Raw genomic sequence first — 13,035 nt, forward strand, 5'->3', positions numbered from 1 at the left:
ACCGACCTTCAGGGTCTTGCAAAACTTTAAGTTGTTGGAAAAATAAAGATTTGTGTACAGTATCAATATTGCTTCACCTACCTTATGTGTAGTAGTAGAGGCATGATATACTTGCCCAACCCATTGCTTCTGTAATTTTGCATGTTCAATGGCAGTTAAATGTGTTTCTTGGAGTAAGGCTATGTCAGCGTGAAAGCGCTGCATAGCCTGTAATAGTTTGAAACATTTCACCACATTGCCAATACCACATACATTCCATGAGATACACAAGATTTTTAGCCGTAATCCCAAATCAACAAGTGAAAGTAAGAAAGAAGATTTCTTAACACTGAATAAAGGAGAACAACCCCCCCCCCCCCCCCAGCCTGGGACATGCCCCAAGATATACCAGATTAATCAGGACCTTTGAGGAGGACTCATGAGAAATAAGAAAACATCTGTGTTCATACCCTTAAACTTCCCCATTCCCCACATCCACACCTCCCTAGTTCTACAAGAACAACATGTGAATTTAAAAATAGAAATAAAAATAAGAGATACACAAAAAATCTAAACTAGGATCCACATAGAGGGGCTCGTAGATCATGTTGTGAGGGCTCCACCCCCATCAAGAAAAGAAAGCAGCAATGAGAGAAAAAAAAAGGAAGTCCAAAGAAACCAACTGTAACTGGTTGGTATGTAGCCAATCATATACCGAAGGCATTAATGTAACCATATAGAACAATCAGCAAAGCAGCACAGTGAAAAGGTTATTCAGGTAGTATCCATGTTTTGAAGAAAAAATGTGGCTTCTTGTGGAGTTAAAATGGAATGCGCTGCCATGATGGGTAATTCATAGTTTATCAGGGAATAATAGGGAATTGCGCAGAGTTTTCTTAATCAGTTGAGCGCAAAGCAGTGCAAAGTATCTTCTCTTTTTCAGCCACAATAGCAGAATAATCTTGGAAGAGTAACATTTTTTGTCCCTCATATTGCAGATTATATATTCGCCTGTATGCCTGAAGAATATCCAATTTATAGGCAGAATTAAGTTCACAAAAAATAATCACATGAGGTTTATCATTCCTCCCAACTTGGGGGATTGATGTTGCTGTTGTTGGGTCCTTTATTCATATTTAGAGCCAGAGCTGATGACAGCCATTTTTCCAGGACCTCCACTAGTTAATTATCTGGAACATACTCAGGGAGGCCTACCAATCTGAGATTATTCGTCTGGGATCTATTTTCTAAGTCGTCCACTTTAAAGAGTAGAAATTCTTTAGAAGCTTTGAGATCTTTGTTTGTGCTTTCCATGGCTTGTACACGGTCCTCCAGCCCAGATAGCCTTTGCTCCACTTCTGTAATGCACTGCTTAACCCTGGCAATTTGAGTCCCTATTCCTTCAATTTGTTTAGACAACTTACTGAGTCTCCCCTCCCGGGCTGCAACAATTGTAGCTGTTAATTCGGAAGAAGCGGGTTCTGCAGCCGCCGCCACATTTTCTAAGCATCTGCCTGCGATGTCTGCTTCCTCTAGGTTGGCCATTTTGAGCTCTTCCAGCTTTTGCTTCTCCCTTCGGCCAGAGGGCTGGTTTCAGTAGTTGCGGCTAGGCATCAGTTATAGCTGTCAAATTGATCGGCCGATTCAACCTCGAAGTCTAACCTTACAAAGTTGCCCTTTAAAGGCATACTCTTGTTTGGGAGTGAACTAGAGAAAATGGCCAATAAGTGGGGTGAGTCCTCAGTTCCTCGATTTGCCAGAGGATAAGAAACAAGCACCATATTCCTTCAACTTGAAAGTTCATACTAGGGGATTCCAACATTTTTGGCCCTACAGAGGAGTGGCCTTTCAGAGGACTTGACTTTTGGGTAGATCTTGGTCCTTTCATCCCAGGCAGCCCAGACGGGGAGCAGGCTCAGGTAGTAGAGCACCCTAAACCTCCCAATGAAGGTGTGCCAAACCACTTCTGGAAACAGAAGATAGGAGTTTGCCTCTCTCTCTTTTATCAGAAGTGGGTCGAGATCACTACAGACCAGTGGGTTCTAGAGGTGATACAAGATGGCTATGCGCCAGAGTAACACAGTGTTCCTCAGGACGTGTACATGGTGTCTTCCTGCAACTCTCCGCAGAAGAGACAAGCAGTGGAGTGTACGCTGTCCAGACTCCTCAGCCTGCGGGCTGTGGTTCCAGTTCCCATGTCTCAAGAAAATATAGACCAATATTCAATTTATTTTGTTGTGCCTAAGAAGGAGGGCTCATTTTATCCCATCCTGGATCTCAAAGGAGTCAACTGTCATTTACGTGTGACTCATTTTCGCATAGAAACCTTGTGCTCAGTGATAATAGCAATACAGTCAGGGGAGTTCCTGATGTCCCCAGATTTGTCTGAGGCATATCTGCATATTCCCATCCAACTAGAGCATTTCGTAGTTCTGGGGCATCATTATCAGTTTATAATGCTTCCTTTTGGTTTAGCCATCACGCCCAGAACTTTTTCCCAAGGTCATGATTATGGTGGTGGTGGAGTTGAGGAAGGATGGGATCCTGGTACATCCGTACTTGGACTACTGGCTAATTTGAGCCAAAAGACTGGAAGAGAGCTTCTGGGTCTCGCACAAGGTGATCTTGTTGCAGAAGTTAGGTTGGGTCGTGAACCTGGCCAAGAGCAAACTCCAGTCATCTCAGTTGCTAGAGTATCTCGGTGTTCGATTCGACACAGAACAAGGCAGTGTGTTCCTGCTGGAAAGCCTTATTCAGAAGCTGATGGTGCAGATATGTCTATTGACAAACACAATATGCCGAACAGTGTGGTCCTATCTGCCGGTGCTTGGATTGATGGCAGTGACCCTGGAGGTCACCCAACTAAGATTGGAACCCTCCACCCAGTCTTTCAAAAAATACCTGAAAACCTGGCTATTCCAAAAAGTCTACCACCACACAGACCCCACCCACCTCCCACAGCAGATATAAGTACTCCATCCTCCCAGTAGTCAACGTCTCCTACCTACATGTTATTCCACACTCCAATGCAATTATACGCTGATGCATCAATGTCACCACTTTCCTTTCCCCCTTTCAAGATACCATGTATCCCTTCTAAGAAACTTCAATCTCAGGTTCAATGTCTTTCATGTTATAGTATACTTATAAGCCTCCTTAGCTCTTTAAGTTATTAAGTTATATATGTCTTTGCAATGTTATAACGTATCTAAAGTAAGACTCCTTAGTCCTACTAGTTCTCACAGTTACAATCCTTATATTCCCTAGCTCATTAAGTTACTAAGTTATCTATGTTTTGCAATGTTACAATGTATCAAAGTAAGACTCCTCAGTCCTACTAGTTCTCACGGTTATAATGTAAACCGATGTGATATACTCCAATGAATGTCGGTATATAAAAACAATCAAATAAATAAATAAATGTGTCTGCTGCAGCATACACTGCTGTCTCGTTGGAGCCCACAGTCTCAAGACTATTTGATTCGGCTCCACCTGCCGATGGAAATTTGCACTCAGCTGCAGTAGTGGCTAAAAGTGAAATCCCCATCTAAGGAAGGGGTTGTCTCTAAGTTCACTGGACTGGCTAGTACTAATGACAGGTGCGAGCTCCAAGGCTGGGGAGCTCGCTGTTAAGAGCTGATAGTGTAGGGTCGCTGGAGTGCAAAAGAATCTCTCTGGAACATCAATCAGCTGGAAGCCTGGGCAGTCTGGTTGGCATGCTTGCAGTTCAGCGACAGGTTGCAGGGTCGAGCGATCTGAATAATGTCAGACAATGCAACAGTAGCCTACATCAATCAGCAGGGAAGAACGAAGAGCCAGCAAGTTTCATAAGAACATAAGAAATTGCCATATTGGGTCAGACCAAGGGTCCATCAGGCCCAGCATCCTGTTTCCAACAGTGGCCAAACCAGGCTACAAGAACCTGCCAAGTACCCAAACCACTAAGAAGATCCCATGCTACTGATGGAGTAGAAGAGGCCATTCCCTAAGTCAGCTTGGTTAATAGCAGTTAATGGACTTCTCCAAGAACTTATCCAAACCTATTTTAAACCCAGCTACACTAACTGCACTAACACCACATCCTCTGGCAACAAATTCCAAAGCTTAATTGTGCATTGAGTGAAAAAGAATTTTCTCCGATTTAGTTTTAAATGTGCTACTTGCCAACTTCATGGAGTGCCCCCTAGTCCTTCTATTATCCGAAAGTATAAATAACAGATTTAAATCTACCCATTCTAGACCTCTCATGATTTTAAAGACCTCTATCTTATCCCCTCTCAGCCGTTTCTTCTCCAAGCTTAACAGCCCTAACTTTTTTAGCCTTTCCTCATAGGGGAGCTGTTCCATCCCCTTTATCATTTTGGTTTTCCTTCTCTGTACCTTCTCCAGTGCAATTAAATCTATTTTGAGATGCGGTGACCAGAACTGTACACAGTACTCAAGGTGCGGTCTTACCATGGAACAATACAGAGGCATTATGACATTTTCCAATTTATTCACCATTCCTTTCTTAATTCCTATCATTCTGTTTGCTTTTTTGACTGCTGCAGCACACTGAGAATGGTTTAGAGAGGGTCAAGAGTCACAGAGGGTTGGTGCTTCTAGTGGCACCAGACTGGCCCAGGAGACCATGGTATACAGATCTGTGAAGGCTCCTAGTAGACTCCCCCCTCCGATTTCCAGCGCACAGGGATCTGTTGCGGCAGAGAACTGTTCTTCATGAAGATCCAACTCGATTTTATCTTATGGTATGACCCTTGAGAGGGCTCGCTTCCTGAAGCGTGGATATTCTACTGCAGTGATTGCCACCTTGCTACGACCTACAGAGTTCTCCACTTCCTTAGCTTATAAGCGGGTTCGGCGCGTGTTTGAGGCTTGGAGTGAAGATCAAGGGGTTCTTCCTCATTCGATTCAGATCCTGCTCATTTTAGAATTTTTGCAGGATGGTTTGAATAAAGGATTGGCCCTTATTCATTAAATGTACAGATAGCGGCTCTTGCCTGTTTCAGGGTTCAAGTGAATGGTGGACCCTTGTCGGCTCATCCAGATGTGGCCCATTTTTTGAAAGGAGCGAAACATCTTCGTCTTCCCTTGCGGTTACCAGTGCCCTTGAGTAGTTTCAATCTGGTTTTGGATTTCTTAGCGGGCCCTATGTTTCGACCGATTCATGACCTTTCTTTGCTGTTACATACCTTGAAAATGGTGTTTCTTGTGGCGATTTGTTCTGCATATAGAATACCCAAGCTGCAGGCCTTGTCTTGCTGGGAGCCGTTCCTTCGCATGACTCCAGGGACAATATAGCTGTGTACTGTTCCTTCCTTTTTGCCAAAAGTGGTCTCAGATTTTCATGTGAATCAGTTCATTTCCCTGCCATCTCTGGATAGAGAGAGAGATGTGGAGGAATATCGCCTATTGATGTTTGGGTGGATCCTTGGACACTGTGGCAGCTGACCACGCCCACAGGGGACAGCCCCATGAGGGACCACGGTGTCAGGCTAGACTCTGGACACACAAACACAGATTGAATCTTTATTTAAACAGTTTTGGAAACCACCAGAGGTGGCAGTAGTGAGTAATAGATGTTGAGCCCGGTTGGGCGAGTATCCCATAGGATGCTGGAACAGCGAATCCTCTGCTTGGCTGTGCTGTAGTGGAAAGAGACTGAGAATTATGAGTACACAGTGAGAAACATACAGAATCCCAAGTAGAATAGGAGAAGCTCCAAGACAGGGCCCTCGAGGAGCGAGTACCTGATCCCTTAGAGCTGGGAGACTCGGTGGTATTGTACTCACACAGCGATTCCAGTAGACGGGAGGTCCGGCACTGGAACAGAGGGCAGGCCCTCGAGGAGCGAGTACCTGGTTCCAGGGAAACAGTACTGTGGAATAGATGGTAGTTGTACTCACAGATGTAAACTGTTAGTGAAGTCTTCCAAGTAGAAAGGGTGGTAGATGCAGGCAGCGACTCAGGGAACATGGGCCCTCGAGGAGCGAGTACCAGTTTCCTGATAGCACCTGAAAGAAGCAGAAGAGTCCCCCGAGGAGCAGGTACCCCGTTAGCAGTAAGAGTTCCAGAAAACACTGGAGTGGCAGAGTAGATTCTGTACGGAGAGCGAATCCCATCCGTAGAGTTCTGGTAAGGAGTCCGTTGCTAATTCAATTAGCTAGCAAACGTTGTAGGCTTAAATATCCAGGCAGCGTGATGTCATCTCAGGGGGACGCTCCTGAGGTTCACGCCAATGAAAAAATAAAGATGAGGGTGGCGTGCGTGCGCGCACCCTATGGTACCTTGGAGGAGCATGGTGGGAAGCAGCACCAAAGCCGGTCCGGGGATGCCGGAGAGGTCTGCAGACAGACGCCGCGGCAGCCAGTAGTCCGAGGTGAGCAGGAGGAGCCGCAAGAAGAGTAAGGTAGGCGGGGAGAAGCTGTCGTAGACCAACGGTCGCAACAATTGAGATCCTTGGATGTTAAGAGACATTATTGTGAGGCATCTGAAGGTTTCTAAACCTCTCAGGAAGAAGGATTGTCTATTTATCCTCCATGGTGGAGTTAAACAGGGTGAGCCAGCTTCGCGGGCTACAATAGCTCACTGGATTAAGGAGGTAGTCATGGTCACGTATGTGGATGCTGAGCAGCTATTGCCTAGTAAGGTTAGGACTCAGGCAGTGTCATGGGCGGAAGTTAGATTGTTGTCTCCCATTGACATTTGCCAAGCTGCGACATGGTCCTCCTTACACACTTTTTCCAGGCATTATCATCTGGGTGTGCAGGCCCGGGAGGATGCAGCCTTTGTACGTGCGGCTTTGACTGGGACCCGGGCAGCCTCCCGCCCTATTCGGGAGTAGCTTGAGTACATCCCACTAGTTCTGGATTCATATGTCTAGACACTAAGGGGTAGATTTTAAAAAAGCGCGCCTTCACGTACTTTTGTTGGCGCATCAGGCGCCAACAAAAGTACGCTGGATTTTAGTAGATACGCGCGTAGCCGCGCAAATCCTGGATTGGCGCGCGCAAGGCTGCCGATTTCGTGTAGCCGGCGCGCGCCGAGCCGCGCAGCCTACCTCCGTTCCCTCCGAGGCCGCTCCAAAATCGGAACGGCCTCGGAGGGAACTCGCTTTCGCCCTCCCCTCACCTTCCCCTCCCTTCCTCTATCTAACCCACCCCCCCGGCCCTGTCTAAACCCCCCCCTACCTTTGTTGGGGGATTTACGCCTCCCGGAGGGAGAAGTAAATCCCCGCGTGCCAGCGGGCCGCTAGCGCGCCGAGACGCAACCTGGGGGCGGTTCCGGAGGGCGCGGCCATGCCCCCAGACCGCCCCGGGCCGAAACCACGCCCCCGGGCCCGCCCCCGAAACACCACGCCCCGCCCCCAAAACGCGGCACCAATCAGCCCCGCCCCTGACACACCCCCGACACGCCCCCCTCGAAAAACCCCGGGACTTACGCGAGTCCCAGGGCTCTGCGCGCGCCGGTAGGCCTATGGAACATAGGCGCACCGGCGCGCAAGGCCCGGCTCGCTTAAATCCGGGTGGATTTACGCGAGCAGGGCTTTTAAAATCCGCCCCTAAGAAATTAGAAATTACTACTTACTTGATAATTTCCATTTCTTTAGGATAGACACATGAATCCAGCTTCCAACCCATGGTTGCCGAATAATTGTGCTATAGTCCTCTCTACAAAAGCCACAGTTGGCTTTTGTAGAGAATGCTGGCAGGCTGATGTCACTGCAGGGGTATACATATACTGTAATGCCAGCTTTGCTTCATCTCCATCTGCTGGTAGAGGTGCATAACCCACTGGTTCTGAATTCATCTGTCTATCCTAAAGAAAAGGAAATTATCAGATAAACAGTAATTTCTCAATATCATAATGCCTCTATCAATCCATAGTGCAACCGCACTTTAAGTATTGTGTACAGTTCTGGTTGCCTTATCTAGAAAAAGACATAGTGGTCCTAGAAAAAGTACGATGAAGGGCAACAAAAATGATAAAGGAATGGAAAAGCTCGTATGAAGAAAGGCTAAACAGGTTAGGGCTCTTCAATATGGAAAAAGAGATGACTGAATGGGGGGGATACTATATTTAATTTATAAAATCAGGAATGGGATGGAATGAGTAAATAGATGGTTATTTACCTTTTCAAATAATACTAAACCCAGGAGACACTCATTGAAACTAACAACCAAAAGATTTAAAACTGTTCATAGAAAGTATTTTTTCACGCAACACACAAATAAGCTATGGAATCTGTTGATGGAGGACATTATCAAGGAGACTAGTATAGCTGGGATTGAAAGGGGTTTGGACAAGTTCCTGGAGAAAAGGTCCATAAACAGATATTAAAGATATTAAAGTTAAAGTTATATGTTAAAGTTATCATTTGATTGTTTTTTGTATCTCGTTGTTTAACATGTAAACCGGAGTGAAGGCCTCCACCAATACTTCGGTATATAAAAAACCTATAAATAAATAAATAAATAAAAATAGGCTTGGAAAAGCCATTGTTTATCCCTGGGCATGAGCAACAATAAATAGATCTACTTTGGGGGTCTACTTGGTACTTTTGACCTGAACTGACTAATGTTGGAGACAGGATGCTGACCTCGATGGACCCATATTTTATGTTCTTAGGATACTGCAATGACAGTTGTATCTTTTAAATATTCTTTGGGGCATTAGATAAATATTTGACTATTTAATATACAAATAGAGACACCGCTTAGAAAAACACCCCCAAAAAAATTTCTTTCAGAATTTTGCCACCTCTTAATGCAGGAGTGGACAAACTTTTTTTTTTTTTTTTTTTTACTTGGGGGTCACATTTGCCTAATGCTGGGGCATCCCTTCCACCCCCTCAGAAAAAACGAGTAGATTTTCAACGCAGACACCCCCAGGAAAAAAAATTAATTCTAAAAAAGTTGAATTTTTTTTCTCACCTGCTCCCCCTACATATACAATCCTGAAAAATGCATACATTCCCCATACACATACACATAACTCCCCACCCACTTCTGTTCCCAGTGTCTCTCTCCCTCTTCTAGTGGCCCAGAACTCTTTATAACCCCCTAAAGAACAATCAATCCTTCCCTCCCTCCTTTCACCAGCCACCAGTGTCTGCCTGTTAGCCCCACCAGTCACCCAGTTTGCCACCTCCTAAGGCCACCACTGGTTCTAGCATATTTGAAGAAGGGATCTGTGTGCTCTTGAAAGCTCATATACTACAATGTTAGTTTTGTTGATCCTGTGAAAGGTGCAGCAGTATACAAAAACGCCAGCTGTCTCTCTCCAAAGATGTCTGGAAATTCAGAGAAAATAAGCGCCATGTATAAGGAGCTCAGCCAGTTCCCCTCTGTGTCCAGGGCCTACATTGGACATGAAGTCACAACCTCCCATGGCAGCAAACACTGTAGCATTTACACAGGTAAGACATGACCCCAGTGTACATGCAAGGTAAGATGTGACACAGAAATGCTGTGTTGTACACATGGGTAAGACATCTGCAAGAGATGCTGCACCATAAGTTTTTTATGAAAGCCATGTGAATGTTTATGAAAGGAGAATGAGTATATAAGTGTTTATGAAAGATAACTGTGTAGGGTAATTTTCTAAAGTCTCTTAGAAATACTAAAGTTAGATTTCACAAGGAACATAAGGAAGCCAAGCTCAGGAAAGATTGGTGAATGCAGAGAGAATGCCAGGGCAACAAAAAATATTGTACTTTATGACAATACTATTTGCAGTCTGTGAAGGGGCGCTACATTTACAAGTAAAAGTGGTAGGCAGCAGGCCCATTGGAAACTTGTTGGCTTGAAAGCGATTGTTTATAGTTTGGAGGTAATGTAAAAGAGTAAATAAAATATGAAAGTTGGTCTTACCTGACCATTGCTCTTGATATTGTTGTTAGTGCCCTGTTCAGACCCCTATCATCACCAAAATGCTAGGTGCCAAATTTATTTAGACTGGGAAAACTCTAGATGGAATTGGGAAATAGGAAAGCAGCCCTCACAGAAAGTGCAGGCAAGAACAGTAACAGATGAATTTTCAAAGGAGTTATGCATGTAAATGCAGCATACTATCCTAGTGCAGGTAAAAATATTGACATTTCAATGCCCCATATTGTAGCAATTTTCAAAAGCCCATTTACATGGGTGTAAAGTGCATTCATATGTGGAAAATCCAGTTTTTGAGTCTGAAGGTTCCATGCCTCCTTTCACCTCTTGTCATGACACTTGAGAGCCTCAAGGGAAGTTTGTGCTAGGCACAGACTTGTTTACATGGGACACTTACAGTAGCAGAGAGACTTAGGTATAGTGATGTAACTGGCTTCTCTAGACATTTTAAAGCCTTGGACGGTGTTTCTAAGTAAATTGAATTAATCCTCAGACCCTAACATCAGAAGGCAATGGGAAGGATCCATAAAAAGGCATTTAGAGATATTTCAGAGCTTGGAAGGGACTATTTTCTTGTAAGTGATGACATCAGGAGTAGTAGCTTATTGTGAGAGGGCAGAAAGCTACAGTTAGTTCAGGGTTGGTTTGTGAAACTGCAAGACATATGGACTCTTAACCCTGTCAGGCAAAGTAGAATGTTGCCAAAAATACCAACAGAAAAGGGGAATTGGTTCTAAAACACAATAATGATCATAATTTTGTGTGAATTGAAAGAGTGAGATTGATTTAATAATTTTTTTTATTTTTTCCAAAAAAAGATAAGAGGAGATATAGCTAAATGTAAGTGGAAGAACAGGGATACGGGCTATAAATCCTGTTCATTTATAGATTTTATGAGCAAGTGAAATGAGAGCGAAAGAGGAAAAATTACATAGTAAACATAGTAAAGATGACAAAGACCTAAATGATTCATTTGGTCATAAACTGGTTCTACTGTATATGAAAAAGTTTGAAATGCTTCTTTAAAGCCACTGGATACATGTACTTATCCTGTATTAATTTCAAACTGGATGCTGTCTTTCTCCTTTCAAGGAAAATTGTAATTTCAGAGCTCTTAAGGGAAAAAACCCCACTCAGGATATTTGAGGGTTTATAGAACTCTGAACCAGCCTTAATCAGCCTTAAATGATAGGATAAGCCCAGCTATATCTGCTTGAAGCTAAAAAGAAGCCTGTCAAAACAGTTAACTTTTTGTTAAAGAATATATATATATATATAAATATATATTACTAAGGTAAGCATGGGATTAAATACTTTGGGAAGTAAATATATCAGACCACTGAGTTTAAAACTGAAGGAGCATATCTTTCATATAAAATAGAAAAATTGTTGGTGATCTCTCTCCTATAAGTTTAATTAAAAAAAAAAGAATTCTGTTTAAGACTACTGTTGGAAAAGAAAATCAAAGGAATAAATTCAGAGTAAATAAAGAATGCTTTATTTAGAATGGTTGAGAGCCAAAGGGGTAGATTTTAAAAAATAGCGCGATTGCGTACTTTTGTTCGCGCACCAGGCGCAAACAAAAGTACGCTGGATTTTATAAGATACGCGCGTAGCCACGCGTATCTTATAAAATCCGGGATCGGTGCGCGCAAGGCTGCCGATTTTGGGTAGCCTGCGCGCGCCGAGCCACGCAGCCTGCCTCCGTTCCCTCCGAGGCCGCTCCGAAATCGGAGCGGCCTCGGAGGGAACTTTCTTTTGCCCTCCCCTCACCTTCCCCTCCCTTCCCCTACCTAACCCACCCCCACGGCCCTATCTAAACACCCCCCCCCTACCTTTATCCATGGATTTATGCCTGCCAAGACCCGACCCAGGGGCTGTTCTGGAGGGCGCGGTCATTTTTTATTTATTTATTTATTTTGTTTTATATACCGGCAACCGTTTGCACATCGTGCCGGTTTACAGATAACTTACAACCAAGGATATATAGGCAAAGCCTTTACATGGAACATTGAGTAACATAAACAAAGTAACATAGTAAATAACTATAAAGGTAAAATACAATAAATGAGTAGATAAAGGAGGGGAGGGATAGGGGTGGACGAGACAAAGGATAAGGGGAGGGGGAATGTGGGTGGATACATAAGGAGAAGTTATGTACAGGGGTACCAGGAACAATTTATGTGTACACAGGTTATATACAGGGGTACAAGGAACAATTGATGTGTACACAGGTTATATACAAAATTGTATAAGCGCAGGATGACAATAGTTGAAGAGGGAAGATGTAAGCGGATGTGCTGAGTGGCAATTTTTTAGGTTTGTAGTTCCTTAGGGGGGGAGGGTGTAGGGTGTAGGTCCTGTGGTGGGGTGTTGGCGAGAGATGGTGTGTGGGTTATGGGGTTAGAAGGAAATGATGATGATTGGGGGTAAGCTTGGAGGAAGAGCCAGGTTTTGAGTTTCTTTTTGAAAGTGGGTGTAGAGATTTCTGTGCGTAGGTCGAGGGGCATGGAATTCCAGAGGGAGGGGCCTGCGAGGGAGAGGGCCCTATTGGTGGTGGAGATGAGTTTAGTGGATTTTATGGAGGGGGGAATAAGGGTTCCACGGAGAGAGGAGCGGGTGGGTCTTGTTGAGGTGCGAGGGGAGAAAGGTGGGTTTAGCCAGTTGTAATGTTCGTTAGTAATGCTTTTGTGTATGAGGGTAAGGGTTTTGTAAATTATACGAGAGCGGATGGGAAGCCAGTGGAGGTTGAAGAGGGTGGGAGTGATGTGGTCTTTTTTGTTGGCATTAGTAAGAATGCGTGCAGTAGCGTTTTGAAGGAGTTGTAGAGGTTTGATGTGGGTAGCAGGGAGACCAAGTAGGAGTGCATTACAGTAATCAATCTTTGAGAAAATTATAGATTGAAGTACTGTGCGGAAATCAGAGAAGTAGAGAAGGGGTTTGAGTTTTTGAGGGTTTGTAGTTTGAAGTAGCAGCTGCTAAGGATAGATTTGATATATGGTTTGAATGTTAGTTGGTTGTCAAGTATGACCCCCAGGTTTCTTTTGTCAGAGAGACAGTTAGGGGGGTGGAGGGTGGAGGGAAAGGGTATGGAAGCATGTTTGGAGGAGATGAGGAGGAGTTCAGTTTTTTGCGGGTTAAGGGCTAGGTGCATATCGGTGAGGAGTTG

The 13,035-nt window shown here is 44.3% G+C and overlaps 1 protein-coding gene across 2 annotated transcripts in view; it reads left to right on the plus strand.

Annotated features, from left to right (window-relative positions):
* LOC115090489 (acylamino-acid-releasing enzyme-like) overlaps positions 1 to 13,035 on the plus strand; it is a 157,656-nt gene that overhangs the window by 12,919 nt on the left and 131,702 nt on the right. For both annotated transcript variants that reach the window (XR_003856405.1, XM_029599658.1), the window contains exon 2: positions 9,227 to 9,397. Coding sequence is in view for 1 of the 2 variants with exons in the window: in XM_029599658.1 (XP_029455518.1) it covers positions 9,268 to 9,397 (130 nt within the window). In the remaining variant the exon portion in view is untranslated. The remainder of the gene's footprint in view (positions 1 to 9,226; positions 9,398 to 13,035) is intronic.

Source organism: Rhinatrema bivittatum, chromosome 4, assembly GCF_901001135.1.
Source record: "Rhinatrema bivittatum chromosome 4, aRhiBiv1.1, whole genome shotgun sequence".
NCBI lineage: Eukaryota > Metazoa > Chordata > Amphibia > Gymnophiona > Rhinatrematidae > Rhinatrema > Rhinatrema bivittatum.